The 17,129-nt window shown below is 45.3% G+C and overlaps 2 protein-coding genes across 2 annotated transcripts in view; both read right to left on the bottom strand.

Moving 5' to 3' along the window:
- Window positions 1–7,765, bottom strand: part of slc39a14 (solute carrier family 39 member 14) — a 36,293-nt gene extending 28,528 nt beyond the window's left edge. The window contains exon 1 of the mRNA XM_084439338.1: window positions 7,659–7,765. The gene's annotated coding sequence lies outside the window, so the exon portion shown is untranslated. The remainder of the gene's footprint in view (window positions 1–7,658) is intronic.
- Window positions 7,766–10,089: 2,324 nt separating this feature from the next.
- The window catches only part of mamdc2a (MAM domain containing 2a), a gene marked incomplete at both ends in the record, with an annotated part of 19,363 nt that continues 12,323 nt past the window's right edge, over window positions 10,090–17,129 (bottom strand). The window contains 9 exons of the mRNA XM_084439683.1: window positions 10,090–10,154; window positions 10,310–10,394; window positions 10,596–10,873; window positions 11,189–11,344; window positions 12,192–12,288; window positions 12,537–12,671; window positions 13,191–13,321; window positions 14,455–14,601; window positions 15,368–15,461. Coding sequence (XP_084295809.1) covers window positions 10,090–10,154; window positions 10,310–10,394; window positions 10,596–10,873; window positions 11,189–11,344; window positions 12,192–12,288; window positions 12,537–12,671; window positions 13,191–13,321; window positions 14,455–14,601; window positions 15,368–15,461 — 1,188 coding nt within the window. The remainder of the gene's footprint in view (window positions 10,155–10,309; window positions 10,395–10,595; window positions 10,874–11,188; window positions 11,345–12,191; window positions 12,289–12,536; window positions 12,672–13,190; window positions 13,322–14,454; window positions 14,602–15,367; window positions 15,462–17,129) is intronic.

The raw sequence follows: 17,129 nt of genomic DNA, 5'->3' as shown, positions 1-17,129 counted from the left end.
GAGGAGCATCGAGTCATTTTTCGTTCCCAGTTAATGGACTTCAGGAACACAGACGTGTTTTGGGCATGTAGATTAGCCTACTAGACCTACTGTATTTGTTAAATAATAGCCTACAGCCTAGGCCACGTTAGCCTACATCGGTTGTTTTAGAGAATTTATTTTAGGCTACAATAGCCTAAGACATGACAACTTGTCTGTCATTTCATTTATTTATTTATTGATTATCATTTGCTCTAATTGTTCTAATGTTGGGTTGTTTTTAGGCTATACCATGTTGTTCTGCGAATACAGTAGCCTATCGATGCAGCGTACGCCTCATTTGAGAATAAAGTACTGTATTTGATCAAAGCACGCACTCAAGTGGAAATTCGGTTATTTTATTATAGGCTACTGTAGGCCTATTATAGGCTAGGCTATATGAGTTTAGTTGGCTATTTGATTGCAATTTTGATGCATTTTCACAAGTAATTAAGGGTATTTATTGGTCTATTATGAGTCTATATGAAACAATTAACACTTATTGAATTTAGTGCATTTTAACATAAGTTTCAGTCATCCGGACATTTCAGAGATACGAACGACCTTCGGTCCCGTTGGGTTCGGATAAGTGGGGTCCTACTGTAGTATGTTTTTATGTGTTGTAAGCACTTGTTGATTTCAGTTCAATGTAGAGCATGGGTTCCCAAACTCCATCAATGTGGGCCTCCCCTCTGAAAACCCACGCCCCCCAACCCCCCAAATTTGTCCATTTTGCAAGGCAGCGTTAGCCAGCCCATAACGTTACACAGCTAAGTTAGCTCGGTGGCTCCTGTTGCTAGTTAACGTTATGACGTTTTCGCACAATACATTCATGCCTGCGGGGGGAGGCTCTCTCTGCACTATCCACAAATTTAGTATACCCTCCCATTATTTATTTCGATTTTCTGACCTTTAAAATCATGTTTCATTCATAAAAACCATAGAAATTTCAAAAATAAAAAATGTTTTTCCTTTTTTTTTTCTCACCATCCCTCCGCGCCTCCCCTGAATTTCTTTGGGGCCCCCCAGGGGAGGCCCGTCTCACAGTTTGGGAATGCCTGGTGTAGAGAAATGCACCGATACTAACAAACATGGATATTTATGCAAACAAACGCTTTACTGCGTGTATGACGACACTGTCGACACCATGTATCTGTGACATGCCCGCCCCGCGACAACACTAGTAGTTTTGGGGGGCCTACCGCCCCCTCTGAAAAAAATCCTAGGGGAAACCTTGCTCCACACATGGTTCCACCCCTCCACACATAGCCCCACCCCTTCACACACCCCTTCACACAGAGCTCCACCCCTTCACACATAGCTCCACCCCTCCACACATGGCTCCACACAGGGAACCCTATCACTGTTGTCACCTCGCAACTTGAACCGAGTCAGTGATTACATCACACTCACTCACTCACTCACGGACCGGCGTTATCAGAATCACACCAGGCTGCGTACCCACAGCCAGACGTCCAGCCTTAAACTCACACTCAGCAAACCTGCGCCCCTAAGAACAGGCCTGGGAAAACGTCTACTCCTAATCTACACCTTCATCTGCTGCTGAATAAGCACTGGCTCTCTAAACACTCACTGTAAGGGCAAAAGCCAAATTGGCATCGCTATCACAGCCCCACACGTCAAAACTTTATCATCCCAGCAACGCAGCAGGAGAACACTGCAGGAGATAATCTGATCTACACATCAGGTGACATTATGTAACCTGACACTCGACATGAAGGAATTCCTCAGCAGTTTAACAATGCAAAACTCAACGGTCTTATGACAGGTGAAAAGCCTAGACTAATTGTTTCTGGTTCCTCCTGCAAAATAATGCTCATCTGATGACAGCAGTGTGGAAAACTCATTCAACACTCATGCTGTCAGAAACACTATACTCTACATAAAACAATCAGAAACACACTATACTTTCAATAAAACAATCACAAACGCACTATACTTTCCATAAAACAGTCACAAACACACTATACTTTCAATAAAACAATCAGAAACACATTATACTTTGTACAAGTCCGGAATACTGATTTGGGAAACTATGGCCTGACAATAGACTGGGGAAGGGTATAGAGGAATATTCCTGATACATCCCACAATTATAATAATAATATATTACATTATAAAATGATTCATAGATCTACCCATCACCTAGACAGCATTGCCAACTACAGATAACTTCCAACCCTATCAGATATCATTGGCTCCACAATACCGTGCCTACGCAATGTTATGCTGTTGAATGACGATTCGTCTTAATCTATCAGATAAAAAAAAGGTCCTCTTCGCTGGCCTTACAGCAGCTAAAAAGGTTATTGTCATGAGAAACCACCACATGTTCTCTCACTAGATCACTGGTTGTCTATATTCCATAACATAATTGTTCTGAAATCTTCCATAGCAAGGGTACATGGGGCAAAAAGAGAATCAATTGATGTACTTACAGCAACAGCCGAACTAGTAAAACGTTGTAGATTTTAGCCTGTATTGTTCATTTTCTTTTCTGTACATGAATATGCTGTGTGTACTGTACGTGTGCTGTGCTGCTCTGTAGTGTATGTGCACATGTAGTGTGTATATCGGTCTGTATGTCTATGGGTGCATATGTACTGTAGGTCAATGTTAGGTATGCAATATCTATATACAGTATGCAATATCCATATACAGTATGTGTACGTGCGCTGTGTGTAGCCTATATCATGTATGAAATGTATACTTCACCTTACCATGTACATCTATATTTACCCACTGCTATTAATTATTTTTATCAATTCACTTTCTCTCTTTATAAGTTAGCCTGATATGGTGAATGGGGATGGGGAATGATAGCAGCTATGTTGGATGAATGCATCAATAAAAAATTGGTAATAAAAAAAGAAACACTATACTTTCAATAAAACAATCACACACACTATACTTTCAATAAAACAATCACACACACTATACTTTCAATAAAACAATCACAAACACTATACTTTCAATAAAACAATCACACACACTATACTTTCAATAAAACAATCACACACACTATACTTTCAATAAAACAATCACAAACACTATACTTTCAATAAAACAATCACAAACACTATACTTTCAATATAACAATCACACACTATATTTTCAATAAAATATTTAAACATTTTCCAAACGTTTTGTTTATGTGGGTAGTCTTTGTACCTTACAGTAAATTTCCTCTAAAGCAGTTTTGGTCTCACTTTCCTGAAAGATGGACACTTCCAAAACTAGGAACTTACTGTCAACTCATAGCCCACACTTCAATCCACAAGACTCTGCCCATACCATCACACAAAAAAACGTTTGAAAGTTACATGAAGTAACTTAACCATAAAACACCAGACCAATCAAGAAAGAAAATCTAACTTGCCCCCTTCTGTTGTTGACTCCTGGTCAAAAACTGTCGCCTAGTTTACCCCCAAAATGAACATGGCCAAAGTCGAAGACACTGTCCTAGCAGGCTCTGAGAAGACCTTTGTATCACTGACCACTTTATAGTGAGGGAGAGAGGAGGGGGAGAGAGACCACAGCACACAAGGCCAGTCATCTGTGGGGGCCATAATTACACAGCTCACCGCTCGGCTGTTATCTCAGCTGATACCAACACCCTCATTTAGCCAGACCATTGGCTATTGTCATTTGTAATTGGCTATCATCAACGTGACTACACCTGTGCTCACCTCAGCCTCAAACAAACCGCTATGATGGAGGGTCACCTTCACCTGTGAGGGTTTTGGTGAAACAACAATGTGAAATCATCTTGGGGAACGTATATCACTCCTGACCGCAAATGCTTGGTAATCTATCCCATAATTTGGGGGGGATAAACCTAACCTCTAAACCAATTATGTCTAAATCTCTACCTGTGAGCCCAAGAAGGTGACAATTTCACATTCAGAACTATCAAGAGTATTGTATCAGAGTAGGCTATATCAAAAATGTAGCTATCGGTAGCCTACCTTGTGCTATTGCATTTAGCTACTGCTTAGAATGCTTTTGTTAGCTAACGTTAAAGGACTAGTTTGGTATTCAAAATTATATGCCCTGGGTTATTTACGATCATATACAACGGTCCAGATCAACATTTTGACAAGACTGCAGTCTTGAGTTATGAGTGCTCATGACTTATGCCACAGCTGAGTACACATGGCGGAAAATAGACCCGTTACAGTTAGCTGATGGTTCTATGCAGGGCTTGACATAAGCACTGGCCCACTGCTATAGATTAGATAGATCAGATAGATAGATAGATCAGATAGATAGATCAGATATATCTAGATAGATAGATCAGATAGATAGATAGATAGATAGATAGATAGATAGATAGATAGATAGATAGATAGATAGATAGATAGATAGATAGATAGATAGATAGATAGATAGATCTCCACAAACAAGGCAGAGAACACAGAGACGCAATGATCACGGGCGAGTTCAGCCCCGACAAAACGTTGATGTTTTGCTGCTTTCCAGGTTGAACGACACGTGTTCTCTGTGTTATCCAATCAGCAGTGTTCCAACACACCACCGTTTAACGTTTGCTACATTTTATGGGGGCTGAAGTTCAACTCACCCCAGCTGTAAGCTTTGCGTGACGAAAAAACAAACCTACGAGCCTTAACTCTGATTGGCCACAGTACCACAGCCGTGACAATAACCACAGTAAAGCACGACCTCGAGTGTGTTATTGCTTTTATACAGCACGGCACTGTCGCTAAATATCTTTTGAGTTTGTAGGATCCAATTAAAGGAGTAGTAAAGGGAAAATGCATGTTTAGCCCGTTTTAAGGTTACTTATGATCATATACAATCAGGGCTGAAAATTAACACCTGCCACCGGCCAAATGCAGGCAAAATTTCCAATTGGCGACTAGATTTCGGAAGGCTATCTGAAAAAAATATATACTTGGCAAGTAGATTTTTTCATCTACAGTCCCCTTGGCAGGTGACTCACCGTGAGCCAAAAAGTTAATTTTCACCCCTGTATACAATGGTTCAGATCAAAACGTTGACAGCTAGCATTTTCGAGAAAGTTGATAATTGCTCTACCACCATTTTGGTCATACAATGGATGTGGATGGGCATCTTGAAAAATCATTCAAAAACATGTTAAACTCTCGATTTCAAAGACAAGAAGCTCACCTAGGTGTTAGTTGGCGTTCTGACATATAATTCGCCATAAAGTAAGATTCTAGTTCATCTGGAAAGGCTTTTTTAAATATTTAGCATAGAACTATTTAGTCGCAGCACATACGTGTGTAAACTTCTGCAAACTAGGTAGCCTAGCAACATAAACAATAACAATAGCTACCGTAAGTAGTTCTGCTTCCTGAATCCCCTCTGCGGATTGATCTACACATCTACAACGGCCGCTTTAATACAAGTCAATGGATTTCATAAAATGATCAATAAAACCCTACAGGATTCATACTTTGCGGCGAATTTGATGTCAGAACACCAACGGACACCAAAAAAGCCTTTCCAGATGAACTAGAATCTTACTTTATGGCGAATTATATGTCAGAATGCCAACTAACACCTAGGTGAGCTTCTTGTCTTTGAAATCGAGAGTTTAACATGTTTTTGAAAGATTTTTCAAGATGCCCATCCACATCCATTGTATGACCAAAACGGTGGTAGAGCAATTATCAACTTTCTCGAAAATGCTAGCTTTGTCAACGTTTTGATCTGAACCATTGTATATGATCATAAGTAAAACAGGGCTAAACATGCATTTTCCCTTTACTACTCCTTTAAGCTAAATCGCGTTGCTTTCAGCCATCTGCAATCCAACATAGTTCTCCATGGTTTACCATTGCTTTAGGCAACCTAAAGCAGCTGACAGCATGTACGAAGTTATACCTTTACCGGTGATTTGCCCATTGGCATAATGTGGTTATAGCACGGCTTAGCTTGGAATGTGTCTTGGCCAATCACAATGTGCGGTCGGAACTAGCTGTTGTATAATTGGTGTTACAGTATATGGTTGACTCACTTCACATTTGAAAGTTTACTCTGCAACTATATTCATCAAAAGCAAAGATGAATGTTGCTTGAAGAAAACCTATTTACCATATGTTCTTTTTCAGATTACTTGAAGAACAACTTTGGAACCTTTGCATCCTGATGCAAATATATCCCTCAATGGTAGTCAGCACAGCTGTGTGCAAGAGGGGCTTCTCGTGCATGAAGCGCAGAAAAACCGACTGGAGCTCCTCCCTGACAACGGCCCAGCTCACCAGGCTCATGTTTTTGACCCTTGAGGGGCCAGACCTCAGCTGCTTTGATGCAGAGAGAGCAGTGCAGAGGTGGTGGGGATCTGCAGACAGAGCCGGGTTTCAACCCATTTAAAGGCAGGCAGAACCAGTGATCTGAAGAGGATCTGGAGAGCGCGCTCATGGAAATTGAATAGCGACCTGTCTTTGTTTTTGCTTTTTAATGTACTAATACGTACCATACTGGTATTATGGTACTAATATGTACCATAATAAACATTGACTTTACATGTACTTGTATCCTGTACTTCTTCTGAGGCATGATGATGATCAACCACTTGTAGAAACACTCTTCACTCGGTGACAAACCACTGAGATCTGATTCTATTAAATGCTTGCCATTGCATGTCCTGTTTAAGTGTTAGCAAAATGTGGCTACATATTCCAGGCTAGTGATACAACATTGGGGCCAGTGATACAACATTGAGGCCAGTTCAGTACTCAAGCCCTGCTATGAGCATATACCCAATTGCCCATAGAGATCCATTGTGTACCCAGAGATGCCCAGAGATCTTACCTGTGACATGAGCATTGTGCACTAATATCCCAAGAGTGCACATTAGTCTGTTAAATGTTGATATATGGACTGGAGAATGGTCGTAAATAACCGTATAACAGGGCTTATAATGCCAACCTACCAAACTACTCCTCTAACTACATCTGTATGTGGTCTCTATTGGCAGAACACTGACTCGTCATGTTGCGCCAGCTTTAACCAGCCGCCCCACGGCTCTCCAGCCAGCCACGCGTACAGCGCCCGTTAAGACAGATGATCATAGCTGAATACCTGTGACTGGCACCTGGCCGCCATCCCACGTCTGGCATGGTTTTGGTTAACAATACAGTCAGCTAGTTATGTCTAATCGAACAATGTGTATTTAGGCTGAATGCCAGTGACAGCAGCTTTGCGACAGAAGGCACACAAACACACAGCATCTTCCCGTTCTGACCCTGCTAGAGGTGATGGTTCTGATGCCTGGCTAGCTAGCGAGCTAACCTGCACCGTTAGCAGGTCGACACGGGGACGCACATCAGCTAGCCAACGTCACCCTTATAATAAACCAGTGATGTAAGTCCAGTTACAAAAACCAGATGACAGATGACTGTAACATTGTGCCAAGCAGCTAGCTACCGTTAGCTAGAACACCTAGCGAAGCTACATTTACCATTACAGCTAGCCGGCTTGAATTAAGTTAGCACTAGCTAGCCTCAGCTAACGTTACTCATAAGTACCTACGGATGGGAGCTAAGCATCGTTACGTTCGCTAACGTTACAGTACAACAAACTCCTATACACACATCCCTTACATGAATAATTATACAGTTATTACGAACCCAATGGTGCCTCAGTCTTGTCAACGTCTGATAGCGCCGAGACTGCTTAATGTTATCATTCCCCATTCAGTCCGATGTGCCATCAGCGTGTGCGTGCAGAGCAAGGGGGCGTTCAGGGCATGCATGGATGGATGGACGCTTCAGTGTCTCCAGAGACCGCCCCGCGATGAGCACGGTTTAAAGAGACATTTCACTCCAATAAATACATAAATAAATAAATAGATAAATAAATAAATAATAATAGTAATAAAGTAACTACTTGTCTTAGTTAGATTGTTTATAAGTGGAGTTTTCTGAAAAAGAAAAATTACAATAATAAAAAAAATAATTGACACTCGTTATCAAAAAGTATTTGAGGTGATTTAATTTGCTAGGCTATAGCTACGTACACACCAAGGACTGGAATGAGGAACTGATTACGGGCTCATACGTTACTGTAAGGGCAGGCAGTGACAAGAATTCCAATGTACCTGTATCTGATGCAATGGTTATATAATGGCAATTCAACTTCTCAAATATTTTCTGGTCTATTCTATTCACCGAGTAATCAGTTTAGCTGTGTGCGCACATTCATCATAGCTAAGGACAGGACCCCCTCCTGTGGTCAGAAAAGTTCACATCATTTCAGAGTCCCATTAGAGCCATGCTGCCTTTTGGCACATAACTACAATCAGCATCCCTCATCAGCAATAAAATGAAATATGAAACTAACTTAATCATAAACAGGTGCCAAAATGTGGCAAAACATATATTATTGCCAGAGGACAATAGTACTTCTTTCACAAATTTTATTGAAATGTACAACACACATGACCATTGTTGCTGTAACATTAAGTCACAATACTAAAGGCAGGTAAAGATAACATTCTTGTCGAACTACATTCTACTTTACCAGTAATACTGATTCGGTCAAATAAAATGCATCAAAATAAAGAAATGATCTTTATTTATTCCACTCAAACACAGAGATCAGCGCTGCAGAGACCAGGAACATAGAAGACAGGAAGTCAAAGTTGTTTGAATTGATAAGAGAATGTCCTCGCAGCCTTTACTAACTCTCAGTGAATTCAGTCCTAAAGCTGGACACAAATCCTTTGTCACAGTTATAACTGTCTGTCTGTGGAGATAAAGCAGGTACCAACATTGGACATTTTGGGTCAGTGCTTTACAAGTTTGGCCGAATGCAGTGCAGAGGACCTGTGTGCCCACTAGGGGGCAGATAAGATCTGTGTAAAAAAAATAAAAAAATCAAACGTGTGGGTGTACTTATGGCGCGTTCCAGGCAACCCGTAACTCGTGTTTTTCCGACCTCCTACACGTGAAAATGCTCTGGAATGGCAGTCAAACCCGTAACTTCCCACCCGTGAACTCGTACAGATCGATGTACTCCCAGTTGCCGGGTGGGAAGTTACGGGTTTGACTGCCATTCCAGAGCATTTTCACGTGTAGGAGGTCGGAAAAACACGAGTTACGGGTTGCCTGGAACGCACCATTACTTGCACTGAGCACATATTTGATACATGATAATAATATCACAAAACAATTGTGTCAAATATTTGTCATTGCATTAATAATCAAATACTGTCTACTTCATAGAGCACTAATGGCAGCTTTGTATAAGAGGAAAACAGTGCAAAATACTATGTGGCTATGTAGGTCCAGGTTGTTGGTGAGTAGTCTATCACTCTATGGAAATGATGATAGTGGAGTATTCATACTAATAGTCCCTAACATTGGGCCCTCCCACTGTATCCATATCCCACCAGCACAGTCGCCCAAAACCACTCAGCTCTCTGCTCAAACTCCCCCTAACCCAGTCACACAGAACCACTCAGCTCTCTGCTCTAACTCACACCACAATCACACAGAACCAGCCTTGTGAGACCATCCTGATTTAGCGATCTCACATTCAGTTTCACTCCGCAGATCAAGTCTAGCCTTCCCGCTATCTCCAATGATTATTGTGGGTGGGAATACTTGCCTTGACAGACCAACTCCTTCAACCAATGTGTCACAAAACGTTTGGCTAATCCAGTCGGAAGAACAGTGAAAACTTATTTTCCTCTGAGAAACTCTGTGCATAGCCGACTCTTGTTCTTGTTTAACTGTTATTATTGAGTCTATTTCTGCAATACTGCACTTATGACTGTGTTTATGTGTCTACTAACGTTTTATGTGTTTATGTGTTATGTGTCTACTAACGTTGCTTTGGAAGACTGTTAAGTGACAGGAACCAATTAGGGGCTACGTTCTACTGGGGGGCAGAACAGCAGTCAGAACACAGTCCCTGATTGGCCCGGTCAAAACGTAACCGGAAAGTAATCGTTGGAGATAGGGGGAAGCCCAGGCTGGTCTGCGGCGCGAAACTGAAAGTAATCTTGAGATCAGGACGGTTTCATGAGGCGAACTCTGAACCACTCAGCTCTCAGCTCTAGTACTCAATCTCATTGAAGTTTTCTGAGAATCCAGAGTATGGAACGGTGTCACCAGGCTCTACTAAAAAAGAAAGAAAGAAAGAAAGAAAGAAAGAAAGAAAGAAAGAAAGAAAGAAAGAAAGAAAGAAAGAAAGAAAGAAAGAAAGAAAGAAAGAGGTTAGAAACATGAGTAAATGTTGTAGTGTAATTCATTCCCATAGTCAGCTCATTAAATACCTGGGCATGGTCCTTTTTTAAACACGATGTCATCAATAGCAATATCACTTCTTATTGACGGCCCCCGGATGGCTTCAAATATAATCTGCAAAGACAGATAGACGTATCAGATAGCTAGCTTGTCTACTGTGCATATCAACCCCACTGTGTGTGTGTGTGTGTGTGTGTGTGTGTGCGCGTGTGTGAGCGCGCAACCCTTGTGCGAGTCACCGAGTACTTGTCTGTATGTGTGTTGTGAGTGCGTGCGTGTGTGTGTGCATGTGCGGACGCACGCCGCGTGCTGTACCTGGTGTCTGCGGTCACACTCGTAGTCCACCGTGGCCCTCATCCACGAGACGCTCTGCTCGCCGCGGCGTCTCCACAGCAGTATGCCGCGGTCCCGGTCCCCGTACCCGCCACCGTCCCCGCGCCGCAGGAGCACGCTCAGGATGCCGGTGCCGGAGCCGTACATGTGGTAGTAGAAGACCAGGCACTGGGGCGCCGGCGACCCCCGCAGGTCGGAGGACAGCAGGCGGGCCGTGTGACCCGGACGCATCACGGACGCCTCGATGTACATGAAGTAGCCTGGCGTTAACAGGGGTTACACACACAGATCCCAGACCAGGGGTTAGAAGGGAGTATGCTGGAGTCAGGGAGTTAACAGAGGTAATACACAGATCCCAGACCAGGGGTTAGAATGGAGTACACTTGAATCAGGGAGTGAGTGTGTTTATGTGGATGAAAGAGGGAAATGATGCATGTTACTGTGAATGTCTGTTACAGTATGTGTGAGTGAGCGAGCGAGCAAGCGAACGAACGAACGAACAAACAAACAAACAAACAAACAAACAAACAAACAGACAGACAAACAATAATCAGATGAATGAGTGAGTGACTCACCCACCCCTGTGGTGTGGTCTCCCCGGGGCCCTGTGTAGGAGGTAGGGGACTGACCCCTGTGTAGGAGCCAGTCCCCCTTGTCCCCCTCTCTGTCCTGGGTGTAGCCACAGTCCCCGTTCTCAAAGTTACACTGACCAGGCTGTGACCCCAGCGAACCTGAAACACAGACACCCCTAGCTGATCTGGCTAGTTTCACTGGAATGTTTATCGTTATATCACTTTCAGTAGCAGTGGGGGTGTGTGCAGTTTGAAACGTACATTTCAGGAGTGGAAAAAACCCCATCATTGAGCAAAATAGGGCCACCAAGAAACACTTCATCTGTTGTCCAGATGGAAATTAGCGTGTTGTTTAGAAAGTATGATTTTTAAACGGAGAGACAAGATTGCGTTTCCGTTTCCTGTTTCCTGCTCCATTTCTAAAAGAGGTTGCTGTTACTAGTGTTACATCACGGTACTCAGGCTCATTCATCTCCGCCCTCAACCCAAAATCACTGTGAAAGCTTCATTTACCGTTTTGGCAACCGCGGCTTGTGAGTGCAGCCCAAACGGCACAGAGGGGGAAAAAAGTCCTGCAAAGCCCATGTAATTAGTGTTTGAGCGTAGACGACGGGCCCAGATGGTTTCCGCGATGGCAGAACCGTTCGGGAGTGTATAAATAGTAACGGTTTTAAATCAAAGGCCCGGCTCTACCGCGTAGCAGCTGTCTGGGAGCAGAGAGAGCGCAGCTGGAGCTGGAGGAATCGGAGCAGGGCTGAGACTCCGCCTTTCTCCCTGACCCCCACCCTGGCTCGGCGCACGGTGCACGCCACGACTAGCGCTCACAAACAATGGCAATGGCGTGAAAGTAAAAAATAAAACGCTTCGTTGCGCGAGGTTTCTGAATGACTGAGTGTGAGGCTGGAATCTCGGTCTGACGTTATGCGGACTCCCTCGAGTCGCCGTTATGGACCTTCCTCCCCTTTTCGAGGCCGCGCCCGCATGTACCATCAGCTGACCGTCTGACCTGCAGCGATTCGACAGTCTCCGAGGGTCACTGTGATGTCATCGATGGCTACCAGCCCGCAGTCCCAGAAGGTTTTACATATACTGACAAACACGACCTGGAGGAGGAGGGGGCGGAGGTAGAGGGGGGGGGGGTGAAAGAGAGAGTGAGGGGGTAGGGAGAGAGAGGAAGAGGGAGAGGCAGGGAGAGAGGAAGAGAGAGAGGGAGAAGTGAGAGGGAGAGAGAGAGGGTGAAGGAGAGAGCGAGAGAGGGGGGGGGGGGGTAGAAGAAGCGAGAGGGTTAGCTACTCGGCTGACATCATCAGTAATGGCGTGCCCACACCCCTACGCCAATAATCAGTGTTACCTTGGTGGGCATGGGCTTCATGTAGGTGATGTCCACCTGGGTCCACATGTCCCTGGTGCCGTCGGCCAGGCTCCACACCTTCTCCTGCGCCACGCCGTCCTCGTCGTACACGTACAGGGCCAGCGCATTGTCCACCTGGAACCACAGCACGCCACCGTCACCACCGCGGTTAGACATGTGCAGAAGACGGGGGGGGGGGGGGGGGGGGGGGGGGGGGGTCCGGACAGCACCAGGGTGATGAGCAGCCCTGCCCAGAACCACCCCCGGATCTCAAGAGAGTTCCTCTCTGGTGTGGCGGTAGATGTTCGGGTTCCTGTGCGGAGGTCGGTGGTTCGGTTCCCTACTTCACCCAACATGGTTGAATATATTATAATTAATTCATTGAATTGTTTTGATGCCATATGTATTATTATTCCAATATATAAGTTCTGTTATTGTTTTTTATAAAAAAATTTACTTTGACTTTTATTCCCCCCCAAAATTGTGTTGCAGCATACAGCAGAATCCACTTTTAAAAACATAAAAACACGAACACAAACAAGAACAACAGGTGAACAACAAGCACAGCAGGTAAACAACAACAAACACAACAACATGAAATCCTGTGGCCGTGCAAGACTGCGAGCGTGGACGCAGGGGGGGCAGCGACGTCACCTTGCGGAACCCGTGCAGCGCGTAGTGGAACCTGAGGCAGTACTTGTGGTTCCCCGGCAGGAAGGGACCATGCAGACGGCCCACGTTGCCCGGCCGCGAGGTGAAGCGCATGTTCGCCAGCAGGAAGGAGCCTGGGGCGGAGGGAGAGGAGGAGAGGGCGTGAACGAACAACACCATGAGGGAGGAGAAGAGTGTGGCATGGGTATGAATGAAGTAGCAGCAGAGGAATGCACACATATCAAACAAAGTGCGACAGGTGCTTGACAAAATGTCCGCACCCTGTATGTAGCTCCCACGGTGAGTTTTAATAAATTGGGCACAACAATTTCGGCCAAAATGGCCTTCGTCAGGTGCAACCTGAAGCACCTGAGGCACCTGAAGAAGCAGAAGGCCATTTTGGCTGAAACGTTGTGCCCAATATATTAAAACTCACCGCTACGTAGAGTGTGCGGACATTCTTTCTGTCTTATGGGTATGAATGAACCCACGACTGACGACTGGTTGTGCTGTATGTGGAAGTTGAGTGTGTTCGGGTAAAGGGATAATTACTTAGGATTTGTCCATAGTAATGATGCAGTGATTTTGGAGGGGTCACCTGATTTAATAGTTGTCACCTGATTTAATAGTAATACTTTATAATAATAATAATAATAATAATAATAATAATACACTGGATTTACGTAGGACCTTTGCAGATGTTCAGAGTGCTGCTGGAGAGGATGGTGTGGATGGAGGAGGTGGCCTAGCACCCCAGCTGGGTGATGTGTGGATGCCAGTAGGCGCTAAAGCAATCACCACACGCTGCCACTGGCTATCATTATCTAGCACCGGGTGATGCACGGCTACTACTGTATGTACAGCATGTACACAGTAACACTGCCACCTAGTGGCCAGTCGTCTCGCGATACCAGACTTTCGAGATCTCTCTGAAAGTCTGGACACGTCTCCATCGGAAATCTTCGCCGGTACAGCGGCGAAAACCGACGGTACCGGTCAGAACCACTGCCTACATCTCCAGTAGGGTGAAGGACCGGCCTTACAGGGTGTCCTCCAAACAGACTGGAGTGGAGAATCGAAGCGAAACATTCACCACCTCATTAGGGAGGACCGCCCTAAAGACGTTGGATTGGTTCTGCAATGCCGGTTTTTTTCACTGTTTCCGCCCCCTTTTAGCGACGAAATCCGGACAAATGTTTTCAGACTCGAGTCGAGCGCAGCGTTTCAAGACTGACCCATGCGGGAGTCTAAGTGACCGGTGACTGACCTGTTCCCGTGGTGTGGTCTCCCATGCGGTAGACGTTGGGTCTGACGGACACCCTGCTCCAGACCTTGCTCTCCACCGTCTCCTGGTAGTACTGGCACAAGTCCTGCTCAAAGTCACAGCTGGCCACGGAGGGGTCAAAGGTCGGCTCTGGAACACACGACACGGTCTGGAATGAAAACATCCTTCAAGTAGCGTTGCCAACTTATTGTTCCATGACGTGGGTGAGCAGTTTTTATATATATATATCAGTACTCTTTGTACCAAGTTTAACCGACGTGTCTCGGTTACACAGGACCGACCACAGAGCAAGCATGGGTTATTATTATGCAGGACTCTGCAGGCTGAGGAGGCTCTGAGGGGCTAAATACTATTTGATTCCTTTCAATTACTTCCACGCTTGCTGGAGTCTGCCTGGAGGGTCCGCTGGCTGTTGGTTCGATTGAGCCGGACAATAAGAATCAAGCACAGCTGAGTCACTGAAATGATCTCAGAGAGAGTGTCTGGCTGGCCCCGGGTCTGAGCCCAATGGTGATGGAACACCTCTGAGAACCCAGCTACTGGGAAGTTCTCCCTGGAACCTTGGCTGAGAGCGAGAGAGAGAGAGAGAGAGAGAGAGAGAGAGAGAAAGAGAGAGAGAGAGAGAGAGAGAAAGAGAGGGGAATGAGAGAGGAAGGAGCCTACAAAGAGAAAGATAGAGCGAGAGGGTCGAGAGGAGCCAACCAAGGAGAAAGAGAGAGAGCGAGAGGGAGCGAGAGAGAGAGGGGGAGGAAGGAGTGGAAGACAGTGGAATGGAAAAAAAGCAGGCCTGATCTTGATCCAGTCTGACGAGGCTTGTTACACTGTTCACCCGGTATCTGCTGAATCTAAAGTCTCTGCTCCTCCACGCATCTCTCAGTCACACGGCTGCTCCCACCTGTCTCCGTGTGGCAGAAGTCTGGGGAGAAGGAGATGTCGTCGATGGCCACGTATCCCCCTTTGGCGCTGTTGAAGGCCACCTCGAACACCACCTTGATTGCACACAAATACACACACACACACACACTCACAGGTGTAAAAAAAAACACACTCACATACACACACACGACTATGTAAACACAGCTCTATGGCGCGATTGATTATACCGTAGGACAAGCTGTTATTGACAATCATGCATTTGCTGCCCTTGATAAAATAGCAGGACTAAGAACAAGATACATGTTCAAGTACAGAAAAGTAGCACTGCATAGCTTTATATGTGTGGGTTCACTGCATAGCTTTATTACTGGATATATCGTCTTCTTCTTCTTCTTCTTCTTCTTCGTCGTTTGGGTGTAGATGTTTCTCTCCCCCCCAGGCTCGGGGCCGAGGGGCTGTCCTTTTACCACCGAGCCTGGGTGAGGGGGTCACCTGGGCTATATATCCAGGCACACCTCCAGGAGCCATGTCACCGTTTCATCATCCACAACCGTCAGGCCACGCGTTCTGTTGGGTGCTTGATATATCAGACAGCCCTGGATGACGTGGTCTGAGGTTTGTTCCTCGGCGCCACACTCGCACGCCGCACGCCACACGGGATGTCAAGCCCCATCTGTGCATTGATGAGTGGAAGCGTCCGGCGCCAGTCTGGAGACGATCAAGCCTCACCCACGCCGGTCTGGGTAAGTTCATCCCGGGAGGGGAAGGACCGGCAACCAGGATAAAATCATGGAGGTGGTGTTGAGTTGGCGCAAGCCAGAGGAAAGGAACAATCTTAACCAGAACTTCAAGGCAGGCGCGGCATGGAGTATAAGCTCTGGTCAGATAGAATCAGGCCCTGGAACTTTCCCTGTCTTCACATGCTGGAGAGCAGCAGCGAACTCCTCCGGTGTGAATTCGCAGGAGATGTTACCGCCGCTAGGAGTTGTAGCCTTCCAGAGGTCAGACACTTCTTTTGCCACGAGATGTGACGATTAGCAGTCTCTGCCCTCGTATGTATCATTTTTCACAAATTGTGATGAGATTTTGTTTGCAGAGATGGGGCAGTGACGAGGTGAGTGTCTGGACCTGCCAGTGAGGTTGTTAAGGATGCTCTATACCTTGTGGCTGGAGTGTGAGAAGTAAATGGAATTAATGGCTTCCTCCCAGCGCTCTTGTCTCCTTCGACTGAGTCGAGACAGCAGGGCTGAAGCAAGTCTGTCTGACTCAGCTCCTGGGGGTCCCAGAGGAAGACACTGTAGAGACACTTGCACTTCGCATCCCAACACGGCTTGTAGCTATTGTGACGTCCGCGTGGGATGGATTTTTTAGCCTCTTTCACCAGTTATGAGTGAAAGTTCCTGGTACGCCTCGTCCACGTTGTTGGTGTTAGGTGGTGGGAGGCACCTCGTGGATCTATGGGTAAGGAGGCAGTAGCGTTTCCAGTTGGCCTTTCGGACATACAGTCTGGATGGATGGATGTACATACAGTATTCTATTCTTTACACATGCTGTATGTATGGATGTATATATTCCTGGTTCTTTTTATGCTTACTGTTACTACTGTACATTGTTTATTCTGTATTCTGCATTTCCAACCTTTTGCTTTAATTTCCCACTGCTGAAATGCCAAATTTCCTCCCACAGGGAGTATTCTCTATCTATCAGGGAGTAGTATCTATCTATCTATCTATCTATCTATCTATCTATCTATCTATCTATCTATCTATCTATCTATCTAT

Source organism: Borostomias antarcticus (genome assembly GCF_949987555.1).
Source record: "Borostomias antarcticus genome assembly, chromosome: 6".
Classification (NCBI taxonomy): domain Eukaryota; kingdom Metazoa; phylum Chordata; class Actinopteri; order Stomiiformes; family Stomiidae; genus Borostomias; species Borostomias antarcticus.
This window is presented reverse-complemented; position numbering and strand designations above follow the sequence as displayed.